Source organism: Bubalus bubalis, chromosome 9 (genome assembly GCF_019923935.1).
Source record: "Bubalus bubalis isolate 160015118507 breed Murrah chromosome 9, NDDB_SH_1, whole genome shotgun sequence".
Lineage (NCBI taxonomy): Eukaryota > Metazoa > Chordata > Mammalia > Artiodactyla > Bovidae > Bubalus > Bubalus bubalis.
This window is the reverse complement of record NC_059165.1, coordinates 99,220,292-99,248,029: the sequence shown is the minus strand read 5'-3', so window position 1 is coordinate 99,248,029 and position 27,738 is coordinate 99,220,292. Positions and strand designations below refer to the sequence as shown.

The 27,738-nt window shown below is 53.8% G+C and overlaps 1 protein-coding gene across 3 annotated transcripts; it reads right to left on the bottom strand.

Annotated features, from left to right (window-relative positions):
- Window positions 1-205: 205 nt before the first annotated feature.
- ZSWIM4 (zinc finger SWIM-type containing 4) lies at window positions 206-25,977 on the bottom strand. 3 transcript variants are annotated; one of them, XM_025293645.3, is made up of 14 exons: window positions 25,575-25,971; window positions 23,157-23,358; window positions 21,140-21,496; window positions 19,663-19,811; window positions 19,429-19,579; window positions 18,103-18,270; window positions 16,950-17,306; window positions 15,494-15,631; window positions 14,907-15,161; window positions 14,061-14,196; window positions 9,373-9,527; window positions 7,332-7,495; window positions 5,640-5,721; window positions 206-5,205 (listed from the first exon to the last, which is right to left on the bottom strand). In XM_025293645.3, exons 1-14 carry the CDS (start codon window positions 25,725-25,727, stop codon window positions 4,346-4,348), a joined length of 3,327 nt encoding a protein of 1,108 aa, XP_025149430.1. In that variant the 5' UTR covers window positions 25,728-25,971; the 3' UTR covers window positions 206-4,345. The 3 variants fall into 3 exon arrangements, with proteins under 3 accessions (XP_025149430.1, XP_025149433.1, XP_025149434.3); XM_025293648.3 differs by lacking the exon at window positions 23,157-23,358 and having other exon boundaries at window positions 25,575-25,702; XM_025293649.3 differs by lacking the exon at window positions 7,332-7,495 and having other exon boundaries at window positions 4,633-5,205; window positions 25,575-25,977.
- Window positions 25,978-27,738: the final 1,761 nt, after the last annotated feature.

Sequence of the window (27,738 nt, the reverse complement as noted above, 5' to 3'; positions counted from 1 at the left end):
CAAATCACATTGCCAGGGATTTCCAACCGACCCTGAGCCCTGTCTCCGGGGCCGCCATTGTCACTGCCACTGCTGAGGACGCTGACCCTGGGGATGGGGATGGGGTGGCAGAGAGGCCCCCACTGCTCACATCTGGCCTGGGGAGCAGGGCTTAGCTGCTTGTGAGCAGGTCCACATCAAATCGTGTTCACAGTGGCTAAGTTCCGCCCCCCCAAGGGCCCTGCCGCTGCCTCTGGCCCTGCCACCTCTCCCCCTCTGCTGCCTGGCCAACCTCGGGGCCTCCCTGGGCTCTGCCTCCCGTGCCTACTGAGCTGAAACACAGTTGATTTGTGCACACTGGCTCAGTTCAGCAGGAACAGGAGTCAAGCCCCCTTGGAGTCTGCTGTGGCCCCTGCCCTCCTTGGGTGGGCCAGTCGCTGCCCAGGGGGAAGAAATGAGGACCCTGCCGGCCTGGGACCCGGGTCCGGAGGAGGAACCTGGGGATGGGTGGAGCCTGGGATGGGGTGGGTGAACCCAGCTGTCTGCTGCAGGCCCCCTCCTCCAATTTCTGCACTTGGGGACTGCCCCTGCACCCCCCAGTCCCAACTCAAGACTGGGCTGTGCTCCCAGGGAGGATGAGCAGACAGGCGGGTGGCTGGCTGGCTGGCCTTTCCATGAAGAAAGGAAGCCAGATGTGTCCTTGCCTGGCCGACCCTTGGCCCCTCCTCGTCCGAGCTTGGTGGGGGCCTGGCTGGCCTGCATCTTCCCAGCAGCCAGTTAACAAAGAGGAAGCTGCCTTGGGCCCCCCAGACCGTTAAATGCCAACTCCGGGCTTCCGGAACCAGGCTGGCCTGACCTGAACCTGCCTGGCCCCTTCTCCCTGGGCCCTGTGGCTTCGTAACTTGGGGGGAGGGGCCATGGCACCCTCCTGGCACATGGGGTGGGGAATGAGGTCCCTGTGGGCCCAGAGGACGCAAGCAGGGCTGCTCAGTCCTTGGGTGGGTCCAGGGCATGGAAGAGTTAAGACTGTATCCATCATCAGATGGAATAGGGCTCTTCTAGGCGTGAAACTAGGTATGTAGAGTGAAGCCCCCCAAGCTGTCAAGAGTTGGCTCAGTGTACCCCTCCATCGAAGCAGCGGCAGATATCAGCTTAGGGAAGTCTCTGCTGTGTCTTGAGCCTGCTGTCCAGTTAAATAAAAGCTGCCCCCTGCCTTATGCCTGGTCTGCTGGTTTGTGATGTATTCTATTCTAGTCTGCAACCCTGGAGTCCTGGCTTTTTGTCTGGGGAGGGTTGATGGGTCTGAATTTATTTTCCTGGCCTCCTGACCTCACAGGATCCCGAGTCCTACCCTGCCCACTCTGGAGACGATGAAAATTTAGTCATTTGGGGTGGAAAGGGTGCCCTTATCATGGAAAGGTGAACTTGAAGAGTGCCCTGGGGTTCAGGGGTGGGCTGGAGGGACAGACATTCAGGGTTGGTGTGGTAACAAGAACTGGAACCTAGACGGGAGGATGATAAGGAATGCCCCATGTCCAGGGGTGAGGTGGAAGGGAATGGGACCCAATCTAAGCTGGTGGTTGAGGGTGACCCGGAAGAAAACACTGGACATTTGAAGATAACTGGTACCGGAAGGTGTTGATCTAATGACATTTAGGGGTGACTTAGACATAAGGGACAACTTGGATTGGGGTTAAGATTTGAGATGTCTGGTATCTGAGAACCGTGATGGGGAAATTATGTATGTGGGCCCAAGGGGGACATTTGGCTGTGACTGGGACCTGAGTGGCACCCTAGGTGTGTGGGGACATCTGCAAATGATTTGGAGAGCCGAGGGGCACAGTAAGGGGTGCCCCAAAGTCTGAGAACATTTGAAGGCAGCGGGGAACCCCAAGGGCCAAAGCTGAGATAGAGCCCTCAGGACTGCCGCCTCTACCCTGCCAGGCCTCCAGGCGGCGCTAAGGAGCTTGTGGGTCCGCTGGGGTCTCCCCTCACATACCTGCGGAAATGTGTGAGGCGGGGCAGAAGGTGGGGTCACCTCCAACTGGTTCCCTCCAGCTCAGGGCGGTGCCAAGAGCCAATCGCCTTGCCCAGCGCCAGGGAAGGCCCGCCCACGCCTGCGCGCAGGCCCTTGGTGTCCTCCAGCTGCTGGCCCCGCCCAGCCTCGCTCTGAACCCCGCCTCTCCGGGAAGCCTGTCCTCGCCTGCCCCGGCCCTGACGCTGACCTAGTCAGTCAGTCCCTCTGTCCGTCAGTCTCTAAAGGCAGGAAACCAGTAAAGGCAACTAAAGGCCTTCCCGCCATCACCCAGGTCCCTCATCCGCGGGGTAGGAGCCCAGACACGCCCTAGGCGCGCCCGGCATTGACCACGCCCACGTCATCTCGGCAAGAACCTCGCCCACCAAGGCCTAGTCTAAACCGCGTTCCACTTTTGGGGGCTGTGTCTTCCCCACCCAGCTGCACCCAGCACCTGACAGGCACCCTCCCACCCCTGCCACGTGCTTCAGTTCAGTTCAGTCGCTCAGTCGTGTCTGCAAATCACCCCGATAGCGAGGCTTCCCAGGTGGTAAAGAATCCACCTGCCAATGCAGGAGACTTGGGTTCGATCCTAGTTGAGGAAAATCCTCTAGAGTAAGAATTGGCAACCCAATCCAGTATTCTTGCCAGGAAATCCCATGGACAGAGGAGCCCTGACAGCTACAGTCCATGGGGTCGCAGAGTCAAGGCAGGACTGAGCAACCGAGAACGCACACAGGGAACTTCAATAGCGAGTGTCTGGAGCCAGGGCACCCTCTAGTGGCCACTCCCAGCACTGCATGGACCAAGCCGCTTGGGGTGAGCAGTGTCCCCAGCCCAGCAAGGAACTAAATCTAGAGCGATCACTTTCTAAAATTCCATGCCCTTTCCTTAAACTTTGGAACCTCAGCTTTCTCCTCAGACAGGTGTAACAGATGACAGGTGTAAAGCACAGATATAAACACTAGGCTTGCTCACAGTGAGCTCTCCATCCTGTCCACTATCATCCATACTCTTCCCACTGGATGTAACCAACAGTGGCTCCCATTGCACCCGTCGCTTCAAACTATTTCCAGAGAAGAGGCTGGAGATTTTCTACGGGGGGTAAAGGGGGCCCTGGCAGGGGCCGCACTGGGGGAGGAGAACACACTTTAGTCTCAAACTAAAATTTAAAAAGAACAAGCTGTGTTCAATCTTAAAAAAAAAAAAGTAAATACAATATGTGGCTCAATAAATAGAAAAAAAAAAAGTTACAAAATTCGGTGATCTTTGTCCTTAATTACAAGAGGAGAAAAGACAGAGGTGGGTGATTGGGAGCGGGACTCTTTCTTCTTCTCCCTAGGCCAAGGTGGGGAGAGGGAGGCCAGAGAGACAACTGGGAATGCAAATAGAAAGGCTAGATGGAAATATGGGAAGAGGGAATAAGATGAAGGACAGAGCCAGGAGGCAGAGGAGGAGAAAAGGAGAGACACACAGCCAGCCAAAAAATGCGAAGATGTTAGCTCCTTTCCTTTCTAGATTGGAGGGTTTGGGGGGGGTCCCTGGCTTGCCTGTGCTTATCTCCCCCCACACCAGGTTCGGAGGACAGTGTGAGTCTGGCTCGGTTCCTGAGTTGTATGTCCAGTGACTAGTAGGTAGGGGGAGGGGCAATAATGACCCCCCAGCCTGCCCTGGGACCCTGGCACCCAACGGAGTCCTGGCAGGATGAGGGGGTGAGGTATGTGGCCGAGGCCTGAAGCCTCTTCAAATCCTTCAGTGGGGGTGAACCATTGATTCCCGTTTGGCAGCCTAGAGGGTGTAGGGCTGCCCGTGTGGCCCCTGAGGCGGGGGTGGGGGGTGAGGGGGTATTACAAAAGGAGTTTAGATGCCCTAACACAAGCCCTCCACCCACCCACAGTTGGGCACAGGGAGGGTCTGTCTGCTACTTTGACTTCGAAAACCAGTGTCTGGAGAGTCCTGCTTCCCAGCACTCCCCGCTGCCCCCTCAGCACCAGACAGAGAGCTTGACTATTGCTTCTGGGGTGCTCACAATGGGGTCATACCAACTGCACAAGCACACACCCCCTTCCAGGCCTCTGGGTGCTGGTATGGCTTCTGATCCTCGCGTCTTGCACACTCGCTTGCACGCTCCTAGGCACGCACGTGGCAGGATGCCACCTCCTGCCTCCCACCTCCTTTTGGGCTTGGGGGGTGGGGGATGGCAGGCAAGACCACCCAGCTTCAGCCGGGCTCCTTCCCTGACTTAATACTGAAACGCCACACGGGCCTTCAGCGTCGAGGCCCCTGATGGAGAGCGGGTGCCACAGGGGCAGGGGCGAAGGGAGGATGCCCCCACTGTCTGCCTCTTGCCCCTCAGCCGAAACGCTCCCGCACCAGGAGCATGAGCTTCTTCTTGCCCTTGTAGGTCTGCTTGAGGTTCTCCAGAAACTGGGCGAACTGCAGGTGTCCATCGGGCGCCAGCAGGAAAGTCTCGCGAGCTTTGCCCAAGAACTCGATGAAGTCGCTGTAGTGACGTGGGCTGATGTGCGTCAGGCGCGAGTGGCTGGTGGTGATGTAGGCTGCCACAGCCGCGTCCAGCAGCTGGCAAAGCGGTGCCCGGTCGGCGCCCAGAGGCTTGGCAGCCCGGCGAGCCCCAAGGGGCCCCAGGCCGGGCGCCGAGAGGGTCCAGCGGCGCAGGATGTCGGAGAGCATGGGGGCGCAGTGGATGCTGCGGATGATAAGGGGGACGATGGCCGAGAGCTCGTGCCGGCCCAGGGAGTGGCTGAGCGAGCAGGCCCAGAGCACGTCATTGACTGCCGGGTGGCTGTCCTGGTTGAAGGCGATGCTGAGCTGCGCCAGGGCCAGCGTTGCCAGCTTGTAGGCCCGCAGTGGCAGGCCGCGGTGCTCCATGTAGCGCGCCACGGTGAAGAGGTGGGCGTGGCCCAGGCCACCGGCGGCCGCATCTAGCACTATCTGGTAGGCTGCCTCGAAGGCCGCCTGGTTCTTCTCGCACAGGGTGAGGGCGGGCAGGGCGCAGTTCTGCGGGTCTTTCATGGCGCACTGCAAGGCCAGGGTGCGGGCGCAGGCCCAGAGCTCCTCCCGCCGGGCTGCATCCAGCTGCAGCCGCAACAGCGTGGCGTGGGTGGTGCCTGTTACTGCCACGATGGTGGCCGCCTCCACCGGGGTGAATAAGGAGTACCAGTTCTGCATGATGTTCATCAGGGCTTGCGGGCCTGCGGGAAATGAGAGGGTGACACTGGCTGGGCACGGGGCGGGGATTCACCTGTGCATGGGTGTACCTATGTGTATAAGTTTACCCTGACCTAGAGTTCCCACCAGGCAAGAATAAAGCTGTATCCCCTCTACCTCCACTCCAGGCTTGATAGAAACTTCACTTTACTTTTCTAAGGGAGCAGAGGGCAGCTGGGCTGGGTAGGAATTGGGAAGGTGGGTGCTAAGCACTGGAGGGATTGTCCGTTCTCCAAGCCTCTTTAGCTTGGCCAGCCTCCAGGCTCAGCTGGACACACCCTGCCCTCCCCCATGCCCATCATTCCCTCCTGGCCCAGCCCAGAGCACGGGCTGGGGTCTGGGAAATGGCTCTGCTTCTCCCTCCTGCCTGCCTGGTTCTGCATGGAGGTGAGCCGTGAGTCCCCTTGGGGGCTCTCACCAATTTCTGTGGCACAGCTGACCAGCCAGCGCACCATCTCCCTCCGACGCCAGGTCATGGTGTTCAGGGTCATCCGCATCACCTGCAGCCGGGACACAGGGAGAGACGGGGGTCACCCAAGGGAGGCCTACGGAAGGGGGCGGAAGACTCTGAGGGACCCCAGGAAACTCAGAAGCTAAGGACTGAATCAAAGCCGTACAGTGTGGGCAAGGGGTTTCACCTGTCTGGACCTCAGCTTCCTCATCTGTAAAATGGAGATAAAAATAGTATCTACCTCACCTAGTTGTGAGAATCAAGCGAGAGTGTGTAGTAAGGCTTTTTGTACAGTGCCTACCACTTCAATGTGCTCAGCTGACACCAGCCATTACTGTTGGTGTTATTCTAAGGTCCCGTGGATCCTATCTGGGACAACTAACCAACCTGTCACTTTTCTCTGGAAAGTTCTGTGCTTCCTGTCAGATTTCCTCCTGAGGCCCCACACAAGCACCTGCCATTACAGGTCCCATCCCCAATAAGCACCATTCTTGCTGGCCTTTCTCCTGAGGCTCCAACCCCAGGTCCTGCCTAGAAGCTCCTAAATAGTGGGGTCACCACCTTACAGCACCACCCTTGGGGACTTCCCTGATGGTCCCCAAGACTCCATGCTCCCCATGCACGGGGCCCAGGTTTGATTCCTGGTCAGGGAACTAGATCCCACATGCTGCAACTAAAACTAAAATTAAAAAAAAAAATCCTGCATGCTGCAACTAAAGATCCTGCATGGAGCAACAAAGATCGAAGATCCTGTGTGCTATGACTAAGACCTGACACAGCCAAAACAAACCCCCAAAGCACCGCCTTTATCTCAACCCCCATATTCCCCCACAATAGCTCCACCCTCTTCACGGTGTTGTTCAGAGGCCAATTCTGCCACTTGTCTGCCCTTTGCTGGCGAGTTCTACACTGGGAAGATGTCACCTGAATCTGTACCTTATTCTTTTACTTTTGCCACTGAGACCCTGCCCCCATGAGCCCCATACTTGTCTATGCCCTCAAGCTGCGCCCGTGTCTCTGCCTTGTCCTTACAGCACTGTCCCTCGTCCGGGTCCCTGAGGAGGACCTGGACACTCACCTGCAGGTCCTACCTCCACGACTTTCAACCACAGACCCCACCCCGAGGTGGCTCTTCACTCACAGGACCCTCCCTAAGCCCCGCCCCTCAGTAGTGAGGCCTCCTTCTCGCCTAAGTCCCCTGCAGGCCCTTTCCCCAAGAAAGCTCCTAGTAGGCAGGCTCTTCAGTTTCAGCCCCGCCCACTCATGGTCCTTATGGCACATCAACCCCTGGCCAACACACGTAGGTTCTGCTCCCTCTTGTGGCCACCTGCATGCTCCGTGATCCTCTTCCGTGTCCTCAGCCACACCTCCAGAAGTAGATTCTCACCTTCAGGTTCTGCAACTGAGTCACTCATTCATAGGCCCCACCCTCACTGGTGACTTCAGGCCCTCTCAGGACTCCTCTCCCTAACCCTGTTCCTCTGTAGCCCCGCCCTGAGATGCCATTCACATCCAGGCCCCGCCCCTAAAGGATGCGAGGTTTACCCTTAGGTCCCTCCTCCAGAAAGACCTTGAACTCAGGCTCCGCCCCCAAGTGGGCCCTTGCCCCACCCTCATGCCCACCCGGCCTGCCCCCATGCTCGCTCCCGTGGCTCACACCTGAAGGCCCAGCTCCAGCGCAATGCCCAGCAGTGTGGTGTCCGGTGGGGCGCTGGCCGGGGTGGCAGTCTTACAGGCATCCTGCGCCAGCTTGAAAAGCAAGGCTGGGGAGTGGATATTCTGCTGGATGGAGCCCAGTACTGCGTGCAGCCACTTGGGGTCCCCTAGAGTTGGGGGAGGGACAGAGGATATCATGGGTATACCCCGCACCAGCCCGATGCTGCCGGACCTGCTCACACAGTTTCTTCCACACACGTGCAAATGTGTGAATGCGGATAGTGATCACCTGGTGATGGTTCCATGAAGACCTAGACCACACTTGGCACTCCCCTTTATCTCTCCTCTCCCCCTTCCCTTTCTGTGGGAGGAAGCCACTGGACCCCTGTCAAGGGCACCAATTCTGGACCCAGCACATGGCAGATGCCAGGGTTCAAATCACACAAGCTGTGTGATCTTGAGCAAGTCATTTCACCTCTCCATGCCTTGGCTGCCCCATTTGTACAATGGATAATATTAATGCCACGGTACATGTCACACAGGGCTGCGGTGAGCCCATACTTGTAAAGGCCTTAATATGGCAAGACCTATACATGTGAGTGGCTTCCAGGTGGCTCAGTGGTAAAGAATCCATACGCCAATGCTGGAGCTGCAGGGGACATGGGTTCAATCCATGGGTCAGGAAAATCCCTTGGAGGAGGAAATGGCAACCCACTACAGTACTGTTGCTGGGATAATCCCATGGACAGAGGAGCCTGGCGAGCTAGTCCATGAGGTCACAAAGAGCCTGACATGATTGATCCACTGAGCATGCAAACACATGCACATATGTGAACTTTTATTACTGTTATTATTGTTCACCTAGATCCTACAATTCTGTTACTCAGCTCCAGCCACACCAGCTTCCTCTCTGCTTCTTAAATATAACCAGGCACTCTGTGCTGGCTGTTCCTTCTGCCTGGAATACTCTTCCCATATGCTGGGGACTGAACTGTGCCTCCCAAAATTCATACACTGAAGCCCTAACTCTCTAGAGTGACTGTCTTTAGAGGCAGACCTTTGGGAGGTAATTTGGTTTAGATGAAGTCATGAGGCTAGTGCCCCTAGGATGAGATCAGAGTCCTTATATGGATAGGGGGAAACCAGAGATCTCTGTTTCTCTGTCATGTGAGGAGACAGTGAGAAGGCAGTCGTCTGTAAGCCAGGAAGAGAGCCCTCACCAGGAGCTGACTGTCCTGGCTCCCGGATCTTGAACTTCCAGCCTCCAGAACTGTAAGAAAATAACTTTCTGTTGTTTAAACCACCGCATCTATGGTAGTTTATTACGGCAGCTGAGCTAAGACACCAGATACTGGCATTACTCCACCTTCACCTTCACGTTGTGGCTTAAATGTCAACTTGCTGTATGCCTCTTCATAGCACTTGTTACCTCTCACTGCATAACTATCTTCTTTCCCTTATTTATTGTCTGTCTGCCCTCCCTAGGAATAACACCACAGAGCATGGGATTTGGGACAGTTTTGTTTGCTACTGGGGCTCAGCATCTGGGACTGTGCCTGGTATATACAGAAAGTGCTCAAGAAGGGACTTCCCTGGTGGTCCAGTGATTAAGAATCCACACTTCCTCTGCAGGGGGTGTGGGTTTGATCCCTGGTCGGGGAACTAAGATCCCACAGGTCAAAAGAAAAAAAGAATGTGCTCAAGGAAAACTGCATAGGTGCACGCTAAGTCGCTTTCAACTCTTTGTAACCCCATGGACTGTAGCTCCCCAGGCTGCTCTGTCCGTGGGATTCTCCAAGCAAGAATACTAGAGTGGGTTGCCATGCTCTCCTCCAGGGGATCTTCCCGACCCAAGGGTCGAACCCACATCTCTTATGTCTCTTGCATTGGCAGACAGGTTCTTTATCACTAGCATCATCTGGGAAGCCCCAAGGAAAACTGTGGGATAAGTAAAAGTAAATGGGGGGACTGGAATGAGGGTAAGGAGGGAGAGGAATAATGTAAAGGGCAGGGGGGGTGGGGCGGGGGCAGCCACGGTCCTCACCCTTGGCAGCGGTCAGCATGGCAGAGGCCAGCTCACACTGGCGGGTCTCCAGGTGGCCGAGGATGAACCAGCGGGGGAAGCGGTTGCTCATGATGGAGTCCAGCGGGTTGCTGGGAGGTTCTCCAGCTGGAAACGCTGTCTCCAGGACGGGCAGCCTGGGGTGAGAAGAGAAGCAAGCCTGCTGTGAGACAAGGCTGGACTCTCCATCCTCTCTAGGAGATGCCTCCTACCTCAGCCAGAACCTACCCTCCAGAGTCAGCAAAGCCCTGGGCACCCAGGAAGATGGAAGATGTGTGTTGAAGATGTTTACTGCATGTATAAAACACATGGGGCTTCCTAGGTAGGGCTTGTGATAAAGACTGCCTGCCAATGCAAGAGACATGAGACCCGGGTTCAATCCCTGGGTCGGGAAGATCCCTTGGAGGAAGGCATGGCAACCCACTCCAGTATTCTTGCCTGGAGAATCCCATGGACAGAGGAGCCTGGCAGGCTATAGTCCATAGGGCTGCAAAGAGATGGACATGACTGAAGCAACTCAGCATGCACGCATGCATAAAATACATACTGTATAGCACAGGGAACTCTACTCAGTACTCTGCAATGACCTATATGGGGAAAGAATCTCAAAAAGAGTGGGTATATGTATATGTGGGCCTTCCCAGGTGGCACTAGTAAAGAACCCTCTTGTTAATGTGGGGGACAGAAGAGACGTGGGTTCAATCACTGGCTTGGGAAGATCCCCTGGAGGAGGGCATGGCCACCCGCTCCAGTATTCTTGCCTGGGAAATCCCGTGGACAGAGGAGCCTGGCAGGCTACAGTCCACAGGGTCGCAGAGTCAGACACGACTGAAGCAACTTAATACACAGGCACGTTAGGGATGCTGCTGTTGCTGCTGAGTCGCTTCAGTCATCTCCAACTCTTTGCAACGCCAATGACTGTAGCCCTTCAGGCTCCTCTGGTCTGTAGGATTCTCCAGGCAAGAATACTGGAGTGGCTTGCCATGCTCTCCTCCAGGGGATCTTCCCGACCCAGGGATCGAAACATGTCTCTTATGTCTCCTGCATTGGCAGGTGGGTTTTCACCACTACTGGCACCTGGGAAGCCCCACACATAGGTATATGTATAATTAATTCACTTTGGTGTACACCTGAAAGTAACACAACATTGTAAATCAACTATACTCCAGTAAAAATTAAAAAGACAAAGATGTTCACTGCAGTTGAAACTGAGCAGGGCCCTGTGGGAATCCCAGGCACAGAGGCCTTTCTGTATGGCATTTCTTGAAGTAAAGACTCCAGTCTCCAGAACTTCCCTGCGTTCCAAAGGATGGATTCCAACAGTTGCTAATCAAGGGAGGAACAGCCAAGACACCACCTGAAGCAAGATTAAAGGGGCTGGAGAAACTCACCAAGATTAGGAGACCCGACCACCTGAGATGAAGGGTCTGCAACCCCTGCTCATATCCTGATCTTGTCAGAGACCATATTTTGACCCACTGTTAGAAACTCTTATCAGGGCTTCCCTGGTGGCGCAGTGGATAAGAATCCACCTGCCAATGAAGGGAACACGGGTTCGATTTCTGGTCAAGGAAGATTCCACATGGTGTAGAGCAACTAAGCTCGCTTGCTTAGTTGCTCGTAACTTCTGCGCCTGTGCTCTGGGGTCTGTGAGCTGCAACTACTCAGCTTTCGTGCCACAACTACTGAAGCCAGCTTGCCTAGAGCCCGTGCTCTACAACAAGACAAGCTGCTGCAACGAGAGGCCCACATATAGCAACTAGAGAAAAGCCTGCGCAGCAGTGAAGACCCAGCACAGCCAAAAATAAATCAATAAATAAAATTATTTAAAAAATGTTTTCAGTGAGCTCTTTCTGACATGCCCAACACATGAGTAAGTGCAACTTCCCCTCCCAACCCCTTCTACCCCTTTCTTGCATGTCACCATCTGCCATACAACATAGTTTACCTATAAATGTGCTTACTGTCGCTCCCTCACTACAATGTCAGCTCCATGAGGGCAGGAATTTTTGACTATTTGGGTCACCATTGCATCTCCAGCACCAGAACAATGCCTGCCATACAACAGGTAAACAACACACGTTTCCTGAATGACTCAATGAGGGGCCCCCGTAAGATATTTTGATACTCAGCTCACTGTTTACATGCATTTTGTGTTAAGAAAGTTCTACAAAGCTGTTAAATGTAATCAAAGAATGCAAAAGGAGTCAAGACTATTCTGGTTCCAAATATCTAAAATGACTTTGCTGGACTTCCCTGGTGGTCTAGTGGTTAATACTCCACCTGCCAATGCAGGAGACACGGGTTCAATCCCTGGCTCGTGAAGATCCCACATGCCCCACCAAGGAGCTAAGCCCACAGCTACTGAAGCCTGAGCACTAGAGAGCCCCTGCTCCGTGAAAAAGAAGTCACCACAGTGCGAAGTCTGAGCAGAGCCACAAAGAGTAGGCCCCACTCTCTGCAACTAGAGAAAGCCTGCGGGCAGCAATGAACACCTAACACCGCCAAAAATAAAATAAATAAATAAAAATTTAAAGAATAAATAAATGACTTTGCTACGTGACTTGGGACACACCTTTAGCGTGTCTTTGTGTCAAATGGGTGTAAATATACTTATTTCGCTGGGGTGTTTAGAAGATTATATGGGATAATGTGAGTCAGATTTAGATCAGAAGTTGGCACCTTTTCTTCTGCACTGGTTGGACAGCCAGTATTTTCAGCTTTGTGGGCCGTTTGGTCTATGTTATAACCATCATTGTTGTGTAAAAGCGGACACAGACAATACACAAACGAGTGAGTGGTGCTCTGGGCCAATAATACTTAATTTCTAGAAACTGAGATTTGAGTTTCACGTGTTTTTCATGTGTCACAGAATTTTTTTTTTTTTTTTTTAATTTCTTCCCAACCGTCTAAAAATATACAAACCATTCTTATCTCAGGGGCTGCACAAAAGCAGGCAGCTGGCCAAAGTTGGCCCGTGGGTTGTAATTTGCTAGCACTGGTTTATGAAAAAAGTCTAACACATAAAAGAGTGTTCTCTAAATCATGGCTCTTAACAGATTATTCTTTGCAAATATTCTGGAAAATGCACCTCAAACTTTTTTTTTTTTTGCCAGGCCATGTGGCATGTGGGATCCTAGTTCCCCAAGTAGGGATTGAACCTGATCCCCCTGTATTGGAAGCAGAGTCTTAACCACTGGACAGCCAGGGAAGCTCTCAAATTGTTAATAGGTATCTCTGGAGGATACAGAGAAGGCAATGGCACCCCACTCCAGTACCCCTGCCTGGAAAATCCCATGGATGGAGGAGCCTGGTGGGCTGCAGTCCATGGGGTCGCTAAGAGTGGGACACGACTGAACAACTTCACTTTTACTTTTCACTTTCCTGCATTGGAGAAGGCAATGGCAACCCACTCCAGTGTTCTTGCCTGGAGAATCCCAGGGACGGGGGAGCCTGGTGGGCTGCCGTCTATGGGGTCGCACAGAGTCAGACACGACTGAAGCGACTTAGCAGCAGCAGCAGCTGGAGGATAGGATCGGAGGGTGGGAGGAGGATTTCACTTAATTGGTTGGCCATGGTTTACTATGGACGGGCCTTTTACTATTCTACTTCTATGATCTGCTGGTGCACATGGGAAATGGTAACCTGGTCATTCACTGCAACATCTAAATGTCTATCAGTTTCACACTGGGTTTTTCATGGTACCACCCTACAGTGGTTCACCTGTTATGTGACAGGATAGAGCCTTTAAGATGCAAAAGTTTAGTGAAAACAAGGTGCAAAGAATAGGTACAGGAGACTTCTTTGGTGGTCCAGTGGCTAAGACTTTGTGCTCCCAATGCAGGGGACCTGGGTTCCATCCCTAGTCAGGGAACTAGATCCCGCATGCCGCAACTAAGAATTCACATGCCGCAGCTAAAAGATCCTGCGTATCACAACTAGGATTCCTCGTGCCTCAACTAAAGATCCTGAGTACGGCAACTAAGATTGCGTGCAGCTAAATAAATAAATATTAAAAAAGATTAACCATCATAAGAAACCATTAGGTTATTAAAAAAAAAAAAAAAAAGAACAGGTACCAGAGGTATGGGGCTTCCCTGGTGGCTCAGTGGTAAAGAATCTGCCCGCCAGTGCATGAGACTGAGGTTTGATCCCTGGGTCAGGAGGATCCCCTGGAGAAGGAAATGGCAACCCACTCCAGTATTCTTGCCTGGGAAATCCCATGGACAGAGGAGCCTGGTGGGCTACAGTTCATGGGGTCACAAAAAGAGTCAGACATGACTTAGCGACTAAACAACAACAGGATGTATCATGGGTGTAAAGGAGAACCAAGTTTTAATTTTCAGATTACAAGTTTGCAGAAATCTGGACTCTTGTAGTATAGGTAAGAAAGTGGTAACACTGCTTGCCTCCAGAGAGCTTTAGGTAGGTTGGGATAAACTTACCTAGAAAAGGACTCTGAATTCTGTGTCATGTGGAGATTTCTCAAATTCAAAATAATATGACATATTTATGTTTAGTCATCAAGAGCACAGAGCGGCCTGGAATGGCAGCATGAGGTAGACTGCATGAACTACGTTGCGAGGGCAGGCGGAAGGACGGGGCTCCCAGCAGCCTCCCATCCCCTAATCCTTCCCGCCCGGGGGGAGTCCCCCGCTGCATTTTCTCACCTCATGGCTCGCAGTGCGAGGCGGTAGGCCAGGTCTGGGTCGTGAGGCAGCAGTGAGGTAAACAGGTAGCGGGCACAGGTGTGCATGGGTACGCTCTCCCGGAACAGCACTTCTCCGAAGCCACTGAAAGGACCCCCTGGGGGGGCAACCCAAGCTCAACCCCCAGGTATGGGTGTGTATCGCCTCTCCCCAGGGGTCCCCACATTCCAGTGGGGTATGGGCGGCCCCAAGATAGAGTGGTTGGGGCTAGAGAGGTCCCAGGGGTGGGGAAGCAGGGCTGAAACTAAGACACGTACTGGAAAATCCAAAGGCAAGAGACCCTTAGAACCTCTGGGTAGGGGTAGGACTCAAACGCAGTGTTGCCAGAGTGAAGGCAGGGCTGCACTTGTTCTGGGGGCGCGGCCAAACCAGCTTCCCTAAGTGGTAGGGACGGGGCCTCAGGAGGATAGGGTTGGCGGCCGGGGTGGGGGGGGGGCGGGTAGGGGAGAGGCCTCACCAATAGCAGCCGTTATTGGCTGGCAGGCTCTCTGGGGGCGGGGCCAAAATTTGGACCTCCCCTTTAGGGAACTGCCAAGGTATGTAATGATGGGATGGTTATCACTGACTCAGTGGACATGAGTTTGAGCAAACTCAGGGAGATAGTGAAGAACCAGGAAGCCTGGCGTGCTGCAGTTATGAGGTCACAAAGAGTAGGACATGACTTAGCGACTGACTAATAAGCTATGTAAGACAATAAGTACCGAAAGGTAGAGGCTGGGTCTCCCAACCCAGCAGCAATCAGACCACTGCAGTGGACTCGACCCTACGTTTCAGGAACAACCTGAAGGCTTAGAAGTGTGGCCTTACCTTCCAGCAGCTGTCCCGCCTGCTTGCGCAGCACCTGAACCAACCGCTCGTCCAGCTCCACTTCCTCCAGCAGGGCCAGAAGCTGCTCCTCATTGCGTACCACCTTGTCCTGGGCATACAGCCCCTCAGGCAGGGCCCGCTGCTGTCCCAGGCCCAGCAGGGCCACCTCTAGCGCCATTGCCAAATAGGACTCCCCAGGGCTCCCCGGCACGGGGACGTGCTGGTAGGCCACCTTCCGCTTCTCAGGGCCCGAGTCTGTGGGAGAAGGGCACCAAGGCTACCGGGGAGGAACCCGTTTTCCTGGGACTCTAGTGGTCCCTGACCTTAAACATGGATACTGTAGGGGTGGGGGAGATTTATGGAGAGCCAACTGTTTCTGCACACACCAGGAGGTAGCACCCACCTTCCAACAGCAGGTAGGCCTATGGTGGCCTCACTTTCAGAAGCTAAGCCTCTTGGCACCTGGTACTGGCCAAAGGGCAGGCCAAGTGTAGGGGCGTGGCCAAGTAATAGGAATACTAGGCAAAGGAGTATAGCCAAGGGGTGGTGATTCTCCCACCTCCTCCAGGGGTCCCCAGTGTGGATACCTGGGTAAATGGCGAGGGTCTCCTCCTCTAGACGACAGGCCTCCAAGAGTGCCCTGCAGAGGCAGCCAATGGGGTCCAGGGGATGGCCCACCCATCCTTCCGTGTTAGTGATGCAGGTGGAACCTTTCTGCAGTAGCTCTGAAGGTAGAAAAAAAGGCTCAAGGCCCACCCCTCTACCAACCCTCCAGGAGGGCTTCCTCTTCCCAAACCCCGAGCCCAGCCTCCAGATGCCCATCCAGCACCTTCGTCTCTGCCCCCTTGAGCTCTGCAGTAGCTCTCACCTCCCTGGCCTCCTGTCCCACACCCAGGCTGAGGCGTGGCTAAACTGGGTGCTTTTAAAACATCCATCCAGTCTCATTCCTCTCCATAGAACCCTTAATCCTTCTCACTTCTCTCAGGCTCCACCAGCTTTCAGCACTCTCAAGGACGGATCTGAACGCTTCCCCGTGACTGTCACGCACCCACCCCATCTGGAAGCACATCCTCTCATCTTCTCACACAAGCTGAGCTCTCCCTTGCCTCTGGGCTCCAGCCCATGCTGTTTCTTCTACCTGGAATATAGTTGCTCCCTCTCTTTTTCCTGGGAACCTCATGTACATCCTTAGGATCTAAGCTTAGCTCTCACCTCCTCTGGTCCTGGGGAAGGGTGGGAGCTTTCCCTATGCTTCCAGGCTAGTTTAGAGTTCTGCTCAGATACCAAAGCCCCCCATCTTCCCTCATTAAACCCTGTGTTCAATTTCCTGGTAACTAACCCATCAACCCAACCTCATCACCCAGGGTATGCAACTGGTGGCTCCCTCCTGCTCCCCATATCTAGTCTACAAACATGTTCTTTTTTGGGTCATACAACATGGAATACAATTTTGAATTTTTTGCCCATATTGGGGAAAAAAAAACAAAACAGGAAATTACACATCAAAGAATCCAGATTTCTGACCTCTCTTGGAAAAATCTGACCTGGCATGCTGGGTCCATGTTCTTGAAAGGGAAGTGGCTGGATGCATAGAAACTACATTTCCCAGACCCCTTTGTGTGAGGTGTGAAAGGTGGGAGAAAATGAGCCCATTACTCTTCTGCAGCAGCTGTGAGTAGGTGTGTGTGTAGCTGTCTGGGGCACAGATGTAAGGTTTGCCAGCAGGTTCTGGGTTGTCCTCTTGGGAACTGCCCCGCCCCCCCCCACCTCCCCACCCAGTGAGGGCTACAGCCAGCTGAACTCTCTGTGCTTCTGAAGTTCAAGTTTGTGAACCCAGGCAGTGGCTTCGCTGCCTTTCAATATGGCATCCCTTTCACTGGTTCTGTGAGCCCTCAATCCCCTGTATTAAAGTCCTTTCTGCTCAACACACCTTGAGTGGTCTGTTTTCCTGTTGTACCCACAGACCCTCCAGGTTGCCACAGCCCCCAGAAGTTGGCATTTGTGTCTTCAGCCCCAGGACACGATGATAAGATTGGTGCCTACCTTTTTTCTGCTGCTTGTAAATCTGTAGCTGATGTCGCTGCTGCAGCCGGAGGGTGTTGACTATGGCACTTGCCAGCCGCAGGGCCTGGCGGGGGTATCCATGGGCCCTCAGGGTGTCCACACGAGCACAGGTGGTGGGGAAGGGCTCGCCCAGCCAGAGCGGGCGGCCCTGGGGGTCGAAGGTTGGTTTGTCACTGCCCCCGTTGCCTGTGAGGTTGGGGCTGTAGGAGTCACTGGCCAGGATCCTCTGCAGATGGTCATCACTCCAATGCAGTGACCCAGCCTGCAGGGCGCGGCCAAACACAGTGTGGCGGGAACCTGCAGCCATCGCCATCACCTCCTCCTCCTCCTCTGGGCCTGTGGGAGAGGTGCCCAAATGTGGCTCCATGAGGGGGGCCCTAGCAGTTAGGCAGTGGACAGTTCTATCCCACCAAATGCCAGCTTGGGCCTAGACTCTGGATACAGTGACGAGGGTGCCATCACTGCCCCCAATCTTTTCAGAAGACTTAAAGTTGTGTGTGTGTCAGGGGAGCTATCATATTCCTTCATGAAAGTGAAAGTGTCCAACAGGAAAAAGTCGTGTCTGACTCTTTGCGACCCCATGGACTATAGCCCGCCAGGCTCCTCTGTCCATGGAATTCTCCAGGCAGGAATACTGGAGTGGGTAGCCATTCCCTTTTCTGATCCAGGGATTGAACCTAGGTCTCTGCTTTGTGGTGGATTCTTTACTGTCTGAGCCACCACAAATGAACAACTGGGTCTGTCCATCTTTCTTCCTCCATACTCAATTTCTTTCTCTCTCTTCCTCTATTTCTCTCCCTCCCCCTCTGCCTGTCTTTACTTGTCTTTCTCTTCTCAATACCTGTTTCCTTTTCTTTCTGTTTCCCCTTCCCCCACCCGATTTCTGCCTCCATGGCCAGGAGGAGACTGAGTCAGCCCAGAACTACAGGTATCTTAAATATTTCACATCACTGTCCCTCAGGCTGCCTGCTGCCCCTGCCCTGGACACTCACTGTCTCCTGGCTAGGAGGCAGGTAAGGGCTCGTCCCCTCCGCCCTGCCTCCATTTTCCCCCAGAGCACCATGATGGGGAGACTAGGCCACAGGCAATAGGGATGGGTTGTTACAGGGAATGGCAGGGACCCCTCTCCTACCTGGGATGAGGGCTGCAGTGGGCTGCAGGCTGGGCCCATCAAAAGAGTAATTGCCCTCCTCCAGCGGGCACACGTCCAGCTTGTCCCACTTGCTAAGCAGCTGGAGCCAGCTCGTCCGCTCCTCTGGTCTGCAGTGGGGGCTCAAGATGACGCATACCCACAGGGCCCCTGGGGAGGGAGGGTAGCCAATGTGGGCATGGAGGAGGCGCAACACTCATGCCAGCAGGGGCAGCACACACTTATGGAGTGCCTGCTGTGTGCTGGGCACTGCTTAACTTTCACCTTGGGCCTCTGAGGCTGCAATTCATCCTCTCTTCACTTTATGGCTCAGAGAGGTAAAGTCACTTGCTCAAAGTCACACAGCTGGGAAGACAGAAGTCAGGACTCAAACCCTGGCTGCCAGACTCCTCTTGCATTTTTTTTTTCTCTATACCACTTATCACTATCAATCACAGGGGTCAGCGAACTACCACCTGTGGAGAAAATAAACCTGCCATTTTTTTTTTTTTTTTTTTTGGAGCTGCATTGCATGTGGGATCTTAGTTCCCCAACCAGAGATCAAACCTGCACCCCTGCCTTGGAAGCACTGGACCACCAGGAAAGTCCCCCACCACCTGTTTTTGAATGGCCTTTGAGCTAAGAGTCATTTTTACAATTTTAAATGGTGGTGGGGGTGGGGAAGAAATAAAAATATTTTGTGATTTGTGAAAATGATATAAATTCAAATAAATAAATAGTGTCCATAAATACAGTTTATTGGAATGCTAACCATGCCTACTTTGTTATGTGTTTGTGGTTGCTTTTTTGCTACAACAGATAAAACTGAATAGTTGGGACAAAACCCAAATAGCCCGAAAAGCCAAAACTATTAACTGTCTGGCCCTATGGAAAACGTGTGTTGACCCCTGGCCTAATGGGCTTGTGGGATTTTCTCCTCTCTGTCTGCCCTACTAGGTGTCAGGTCTCTGAGAAGAAGAAATGAAAGTCGCTCAGTCGTTCAGAGTCCGACTCTTTGTGATCTCATGGACTATACAGTCCATGGAATTCTCCAGGCCAGAATACTGGAGTGGGTAGCCTATTCTTTCTCCAGCGGATCTTGCAGACCCAGGAATCAAACCGGGGTCTCCTGCATTGCAGGCAGATTCTTTACCAACTGAACTATCAGGGAAGCCCTGAGGGCAGGTATTTAATCTCTTTTGTTGCCTGTGGTAGCCCCAGCGCTCAGTACAGCCCTTGCATATTGGCGGTGCTACTGAATGAGGACGGATTCAGGGTGGTCGAGCCCAGGAGCTTGCCGTGCTTCCGCTTTTGGGGTCTGGGACTCACCCAGCTCGTCCCACAGCTGGCGGCACTTGTCCGTCATGCCGGCGCCCTGCTGCCGCCACAGGGCCAGGCGCGGGTCCTGCAGGAACTGCTCAGTCATGAGGATCAGCATGCGCGCCGCATTGGAGTCACGCATCCGCAGCATCTCTCGCACCTGTGCCAAGACCTGGTGGTGAGAAGGGGCGGGGCTCTGACTCCGGAGCCTAGCCCCGCCCCCCGTGCTTGCCCACGCAGCACCTTGCAGAACATGGAGCGCAGCTGCTGGCTGGCGCCGTAGTAGCCGCCATTGGACAGCAGCTGTTTCACCTGCTCCTGGATCTGCTCCTCGTCCAGGTGCCAGCAGTTGGCATCCTCGATGCCTGCGCCTGCTGTGGGGTCTGGGGCACCTGTGGGGAGGGAGGGAAAACAGGTGTGCGCTGGGGAAAGGAATATGTCAACCAGTCCTCCAAATCACCCAATCCATCCCCAAATTCCATCCATCCCACCTGAAAACCCACTCACCCACCCATCCATCCTCATCCTACCCAAAGCATCACCTACCCATCCATTCAAACCACTCACCAGTCTATCCACACCCCCATGTCATGCCATGCATCTTTCTATCCACACATCATAACCCTTACCACACCTACCTACACCATTAGTTCATCATCCACCCTACCCATAACTCCCATCTGTTCACTGATCTACATACCCATCCCATCAGTCCATCCATCCATCCATCCACCTACCCAACCATATTTGTCTTTCCACCTCATCTGTACCAAACACTCAAAACACTACTGACCTATTCATCCACTGACCCACACAACCATGCTATCCATGCATCCAGTTAATCCAAACTTTCCATCTATTTTTTCCCCACCAACCATCCATTCATTTGCATCTCTCCAAACACCCACCAATCCATTAGTCCATCCATCCATCCATCCTATATACTTGATCCATCCACTATGTCAGTCTATATATAACAACATTCATGCACCCATCAACTCACCCCCAATCCATGTACCCCTTGGTCCTTCCAATCTTCCACCAACCCCATCTGTCCACTACCTCAAACTCCCCAATCAAAGCACATCCCATCCAACTCCACTGCCAAGTACCACCAACTCCCCATTCACCTACTGTCCCAGTAAATCACCCATCCACTTATTCCATTCATTTTCCCACACCATCAGTTCACCCCAACACTCCATCATGAACAATTTCTGGCCACCCATCACTACTCTCAAATATCCATTCATGCCTCCACCTGCTACTCATCCATCTATTCACTCTCCATCTTACTTCATCCTCCCACCATTATAGTTAAGCAACACTTGTAGCTCCAAACCACCCCAGAATTCCTAACACCTCTGGGTCTATCTCCTAACCATATCCCACCTCTCATACCCACTAAGGTCCACACATACTCCTCATGACCTCCATCTATCCATGATCCCAGGCCTGCTCCTGCGATCTTGGGACACCCCTACCCTGGGGCTGGATCTTCCCACTGGCTGATTTCTGACCATTCGTCTACCCAGGGCCAGATCAAATCCACGTCTGCCACTTCCTAGGTGTGTGACCTTGGCCTCAGGTGGTGGTGCTCCACCCTCATTCCTAGATCAAGGCTATCTTTGGATGCTGCGACACATGCCTGCCACACAGCAAGCAAGGTGGCTTTGAGCTGGGGCCTCACCTCTCCCATCAGACCTTGGGGCACCCTTACCATGCACCAGGTTGATCTCAGAGCCCAGGAGGAGGATTTCGTCTGCCAAGCGCTGGGCGGTGGGCAGCACCTCGGTGTGGTGGGCGCTGATGAGGTACTGCACAAACTTCTGCAGCTGGTCCCGGTTCATCTGGGAGAGTGTCTCAGAGATGGGCAGTCTCAACTCCACCTGGTGGGCGTGCCGAATGCGGTACAGCGACAGGGCCACCACGTGGGCACAGTAGAAGAGATCGCGGTTGTCACAGCCGCAGGTCACAGATGTGATCTTGCAGCGGTCAAAGCTGATGGAGACGTGGTAAAGCCGCTCGGGCTCTCCGGGGCCCCCTGGTTCCCGGACGTTTCCACTCAGGTGGAACCCTAAGACCAAAACCAAGCTGTCACTGCTGTGTCACCCCAGAGATGGGTTGTGCTTGACAACGACGCACAGCAAGACCAGGTGCAAATTCCAGCTGACTAACTTAGCACAAGTAACCTAACCTTGCTGGGCCTCAGTGTCTGCATCTGTGAAATGGGAATATTAATGAATAAATGTGGAGGTAGCATCCTCCTCATGCGTTTGTAATGAGGATGAAATGGGTTAATGTAGAACACTGTTTGCAGACAGTAAGTGCTAAATAAATGCTGGTTCTTATTCTAATTCTGAATAATATTACCATAAGCCCTTGGATCATTATGGATACTGCCCAGGCTCCAGGCACCCTGGAACTTCCTGGGAAGATACCAAAGAATCTTGGGGGTGAAGGGTTGAATCTTGGGGGCCAGCTAGGGGCCAGGTCACCCCATCACCCCCTGCCCCTCCCTGGCCCCTGGGGAGCCCAGATGCCAGGCTCATCCGACTGGTTGGGCAGCTCAGGCTCCAGCCGGCCCTGTCTGTGTCATGCAGGGACACAGTAGCTTCCTCATACCAGTTGGAGGTGGCCGAGCCTGTGGCTGGCTGGGTCATGTCCAGGCAAGGGGGCCCCCAGGCTGACATGGTTCAGAGAGGGTCATCTTGGCTGAGTCCCTGCCTCCAGCCGGGAGATGACGTGACCTGCCCCCATATGAAGTGTGGTATTCCAAGGCTCAATCTGCCTTCTGGCTCAGTCTCCACTGGTTCCCATCTGAGCCCTGCTCCCTGAGGTCGAGATTCATCCTTCATCTCCAGCTACACTTCCACCAGCTCCCTTCACCTGGACCCTGCTGTCTGTGCTTTAAGAGCACTCCTTACTGATGATCTTCAGCTTTCACCCTTTGTTCAGTTGCTCAGTCGTGTCTGACTCTTTGCAATCCCATGGACAGCAGCACGCCAGGCTTCCCTATCCTTCACCATCTCCCTGAGCTGGTGAACTTTCACCCCAGACCCCACCAAATCCTCGTTGCCTTAGGTCCAAGACCATCCCTAAACCTATGAACCCCACCTCCACCTGAATCTCTCTGCCTGAGGTCTAAGTCTGTCTCTCACCACTGGCTCTAAAACTTTGCCACTTCCCTGGTCCAGTGGTTACGAATCCTCCTTCCAGTCAGTGTATGGGACATGGGTTCGATCTCTGGTGTCGGGGAACTAAGATCCCACCTGTCTCGTGTGGGCAGTTAAGCTCGTGTGCCACAACCAGAGAGAAGTCCACACGCCCCAACAAAAGATAAATATTAAAAAAAAAAAAAAAAAAAAAAAAACTTTGCCTCCAACTCTTACCAAGGACCCTGCTGCCTGAAGTCTAGGATCATTCTTACCTCTGGCTCTAAACCCTGGGCCCAGAGGACTCCTGGGCCCCACTGCCTGAGGTCTGGAACCTCCCCTCACTTCCGGTTTATAATCGCTCCTCAAAACCACTGCCTCCTCCCTGTCTCACACTTCTACCTTCACCCCCAACTAAGCTGACTCAAGTTGAGGCAGATCCCTGATCCTGAGCTCAGAATATTTTGTACAACCCTCTGTGGGCATCAAAGCCTGCCTTTTGGAATCTTCCAGCTCCCTGCTCCTCCACACATGCTCTGGACCCTTGGCCTCCCTGGCAGGGCTGGAGGGACAGGCACTCACCTACTTGCAGCACACGATCTACGGCCCCACTCTGCAGCAGGTGCAGCCCGCGGGTGAAGGGCACCCGGGCGTCGTGCTCGCCCTCTGGGGGCTGGTACCCCAGTGATGAGTACATACATATCTCTCGCTCGCTGCGTGGAAATGACCAGAACACAATGCGCTTCTGGACTGGCTCAGGCACACGGGAGAACCGCTCCTCAACCTGTGGGAAGGGCTGCTGTGTTAGAGACCCGGGTGCTGGAACCCTGACTTTGCTGCTTACAAGTACCATGACCCTGGGGACTTCCTCCGCAGCCCAGTGGCTGGGAATCTGCCTTCCAATGCAGGGGATGTGGGTTCAAGCCCTGGTCCAGGAACTAGGACCCCACACGCTGTGGGGCAACTAAACCCACCCACCACAACAAAAGATGCCACAGTGAAGATCCTACCTGCCACAGCTAAGACCTAAGCCCAAATTAACCAAATAAAACAAGTAGCATGACCTTGGACAAGTCACTTTACCTCTTTGAGCTTCAGTTTTTCTCAAGTGTAAGAAGGAGATGTTAAGAGCACCCGCCTTTCGGGTGTCATGAGTATTACATATGCGTTAATATGTATAGCACTTATAAGAACACCTGGCCCATTGTTAGTATTCTAGAACTTTCTGTCACTTCCCTCTTGAATGTCAGGTCCCAGGATCCTAATGGAAGGTAGTCTCACCCCTCAGGCTTGTGGGGTTGGGCTGGGGCAGGAGGAAAGACGACAAAAGTGATCAGAAGACGAGTGATCAGGCCTACACAATCTTAGCCCACATTGTGCTAAATGTTTTATGTATATTAAATACCCTTAATTCTACCAGCAACAACCCAATATTTTGGCAGCCTGGGGATTCTAAGCTCAGAAGTAAGGTGAATTCATTTGTTCAGGATCCCACAGCTGATGAGCTCCAGATTCCAAGACAGGCTCTCTGTTCCAGCTTCTAAGGGTCCCCAGGAAGGGACGAACGTCCTGACCACCCCTGGGGGCTCTGGGCAATGAACCGAGCTGATTGAGCCTACATTCCAGTCCAGGCTTGCTACTCACTGGCTGGGTGTCCTTGGGCAAGTTTCTCAACCTCTCTGTGCCATTGTTTCTTCAAAGTAAGAAGGAGACCAACTTCCAAAGAGCTGCTTCTGAGGGGTAGGACCTTTACTAGGGCCAGACCTGCCCGAGGCAGGTACATGGGAGCCCTGGAGAAGGTTTTAAGATTGTCCTGAGGGTCTCACACACGATGAAGGAGCAGGGACCCTTCAGAGTCCCCAGTCCTGGATTTCAAAGGGAAGTGGTAGGACCAGTGATTCGCCCGGGGCCTCAGGGACAGTTGGCAGATGACTAAGGAGGGATTTTCCAGGCCATGAATCAGAGCCCGCCCCATCCAAACTTGGCCCAGACCCATTGGTCGAGGCAGACTCCCTAATTCTTTTGAGGCCAGGGAGCAAAGAAAGCCACCCAAAGCCAAAGAGAGGACAGAGCCTGTCGGGGCTGAGGAAAGCTTGGTCAGGTCCTAGCCACAACTCCACTGAGGCTGGGAAAATTGACTCTAATAGCTTCCGCCCTGGGGCCATCCTGGCAGGGCCCCCAGAAACCTTAGGGGCAGAGTTCCAGGTGCACCTGTCCAGGTAGAAAGACCCTGGCCCTGCACTTGCTGCCAAACTCTGGAAGGACTGGGATGGTTGAAGGTGTGGGGTGGGGAAAAGGGGAGGGTAGGCATGAGGTAATGGGGAGGAAGGACTCTGACAATGGAGTAATCTCTGCAGCCAGTCAGGAGGGGCAGCCCCAGGTGGGAGGTGGTCCCAGAATGACAGGGGGTTGTGTATTAGGGCCTGAGTGAAGGATTCCCAAGAGAAGATGTCCCCATGGGATAAGTGGGTTGTGGAGGCCGGAGGCAGGGATAGGAGACAGAAAGGGGTGTCTTGGGCCTGGGATCTATATATATGGGAGAGTCCTGTAAAGGGGTGTAGGTCAGAAATGTTGGGTCTCTAGGTCCTGAGATCTGCTCTGTTCCCAAGTTGGGGCGGTCGTAAGAGTTGGAGAGAGGACTGAGGATTGAATGGGGTGCCCTAACTGGGGATGAGGATAAGGTGGGACAAGACAGGTATGCGGTGTCGTAAGAGGACCACGGGTCAGGAGGAGAAAATGGGTCCCGAGTTGGATCTGGGGCACTCAGGTATTCCTGGGTCTTGTGGGCTGAAGAGCAGAGTTGTCCCAGGAAGGGATGGGGGTGGAAGGAGTGAAATGGGAGGATGAGGGGATGTCTTGGGTAGAATTAAGGATTTTGGAGATCTCTGGAGGTGTCTTCGATGGGGACAGGTCCGGAGGCTGGGGTCTGGGCAGGGGGAGAAAAGATACGTCTAGGAAGAGGCTAGGAGTGGGTTCCTCCCCACCCCGCCTTTCGCTCACCTGCTCAAAGGCCCAGCTCTCGGCTACTCGCTTGGCGCTGAGGTCCAGCAGAGCTTCGGGCCGGCCCCGGCCGCGCACGGCCCCGGCCCCGGCGTCGCGCTCCTCCGGTCCTGCGGGGCAGCCCCGGCTCCGCTTGGCCGCGGGGGGGTCCATCCGGCCCGGCCGGAGCCGGGGCCGGGGCGGGGCCTGTTGAGGGGGTTCTGCCCGAAGCCCGCTCCCCCTCGCCGGCTCCCACGACTCCTGCCCACCTTCCTGACCTTGGTCTGTGCTCGGTCGCCCCAGGACTCGCGCCGCACCCACCCCCGGGCCAGCAGGGTGATGCGGCCCCTTTAAGACGCTTCACAACAATGAAGCTGCCTCGGCCGCCGCTTTATCTTACACCGTTGTCCCGCCCCCGCCGCCCATCCCTATTGGCCCCCCCTTCGGCCTCCGAGGCCCTCTTCCGCCGTTGGCTGCACCACCAGATCCGTATCCAAGTCGACGCTGTTCATTCGTTACGTGCACTGCCCGTCTTTTCGGGACTACTCAATCAGGACGCTCAGCGAGCTGGGCTGTCAATCACGAAGAGCCGAAGACCAATCACAGTAGGAGGAGACCCCGCAGCGCCGGCCTTAAGCGGAGTTTCGGGGCGGGTCTTGGGTTCATTCACAACATTCCTCCCCCGCCCCCCTCGGGCTGGACAGCGCTCCCAAGGCTGCTGGGTCTGTGCCCACACACGGCTTTGTTTACTGAGGGTCGCTTCCGGGCGCCGCGAGGGGACAATCAACACTGCTCGGCCCGGGAGCGAGACAGAGCGGCGGGATCCCCGGGCAACCTCTCAGCCCATCCTCCCTCTGGGCTGTGTGGCGTGAGAAACAGCCTCTCTGGGCGCCGGGTCAAGTTTTGATGCTTCGCGGAAGGAGGGATCACAGGTCGTTTGGTAGAGCTTACACCCTCTCTAGAAATAGAGCCAAATTCAAATCCATCCTTGAGCCCCAAGATAAGTACCCCCAATCCATTCTATGCCTCATATATTGTTGTTGTTGTTTTCGTTTAGTTACTAAGTCGTGTCCGACTCTTTGTGACTCCATGGACTTTAGCCCGCCAGGCTCCTCTGTCCATGGGATTTCTCAGACAGGAATACTGGAGTGGGTTGTCACTTCCTTCTCCATATATTATGTTGAGTCATATGAAATTATTGATTTTCAATCATTTTTGATACACTAAATGACAGTCTCGTAAAGTTCAAAGTAATAGATGTTAAATCTGACCACTTCTGATTATTTTTTCTGATTCAACTTGTCTGGGCCATATCTCTTACCTTGAAGCAGTCAGTGGTGCTCATTGCAGTTCCCCAGCCCAACCCGCGCCCCCGGCTTCTGCCCACCGCGGCCCCTGCCAGCTCCATGTCCTCAGAGAACCCTGCATTTCCCCTTGGCCACACTTCTCTCCGTCATCATTACGTTTCTTTATCATTTCAGCAGTTGTTTACCTTCTGTCTCTCCCTGCTCCATGGCGAGCTCCAAGAGGCAGTAGTTTGTCCAGCTGATGCTTTAAGGCCAGCACCTGAACACCTCAGGACATACGGCAGTGGCTCAATCTATATATAACTTGTTGACTAAACCAACTCATGCCTGTTCCCATTCCACTGAAATGATGTACAGAGCAGGAAAAACTTAAGCTGGCTCTTAATTGGTCTAATTGCTGCCCTCTGCCCCTCCTCATATGGAAACTCTGGCTTTTTCCTTCCAGGAATTTCCAGTTTCACAGCTGCACTTTCTGGCCAGTCCCCAACCCACCATTCAGCAAACTCTCTCTGACCTGCACTGTCCAATATGGTCACCACTGGCCACAAGTGGGCTTTTGAGTCCTTGAAATGGGGTCAGCCTGAATTAGGCTGTGCTGTGGCCTTCCCTGATGGCTCAGACAGTAAAGAATCTGCCTACAAAAAAAAAGAATAAAAAAAAAAAAAAAAAAAAAAAAAAAAAAAAAAGAATCTGCCTACAATGCAGGAGACATAGTTTTGATTGTTGGGTCAAGAAGATCCCCTGGAGAAGAGAATGGCTACCCACTCCAGTATTCTTGCCTGGAGAATCCCATGGATAGAGGAGCCTGGTGGGCTACAATCCATGGGGCTGCAAAGAGTTGGACACGACCTAGTGACTAAGCATGTCAATGTAAGCAC

Bases quoted from the DNA above. Each gene is read 5' to 3' on its own strand.
- ZSWIM4 (XM_025293645.3), bottom strand. From the start codon at position 25,727: ATGGACCCCCCCGCGGCCAAGCGGAGCCGGGGCTGCCCCGCAGGACCG. The intron at 15,162-15,493 runs GTATCCACACTG...CTTCTCCCACAG, and splicing joins GACCCTCGCCATTTACCCAG to ACTCGGGCCCTGAGAAGCGG. The intron at 9,528-14,060 runs GTGAGAAAATGC...TTCTCACCCCAG, and splicing joins CTCGCACTGCGAGCCATGAG to GCTGCCCGTCCTGGAGACAG.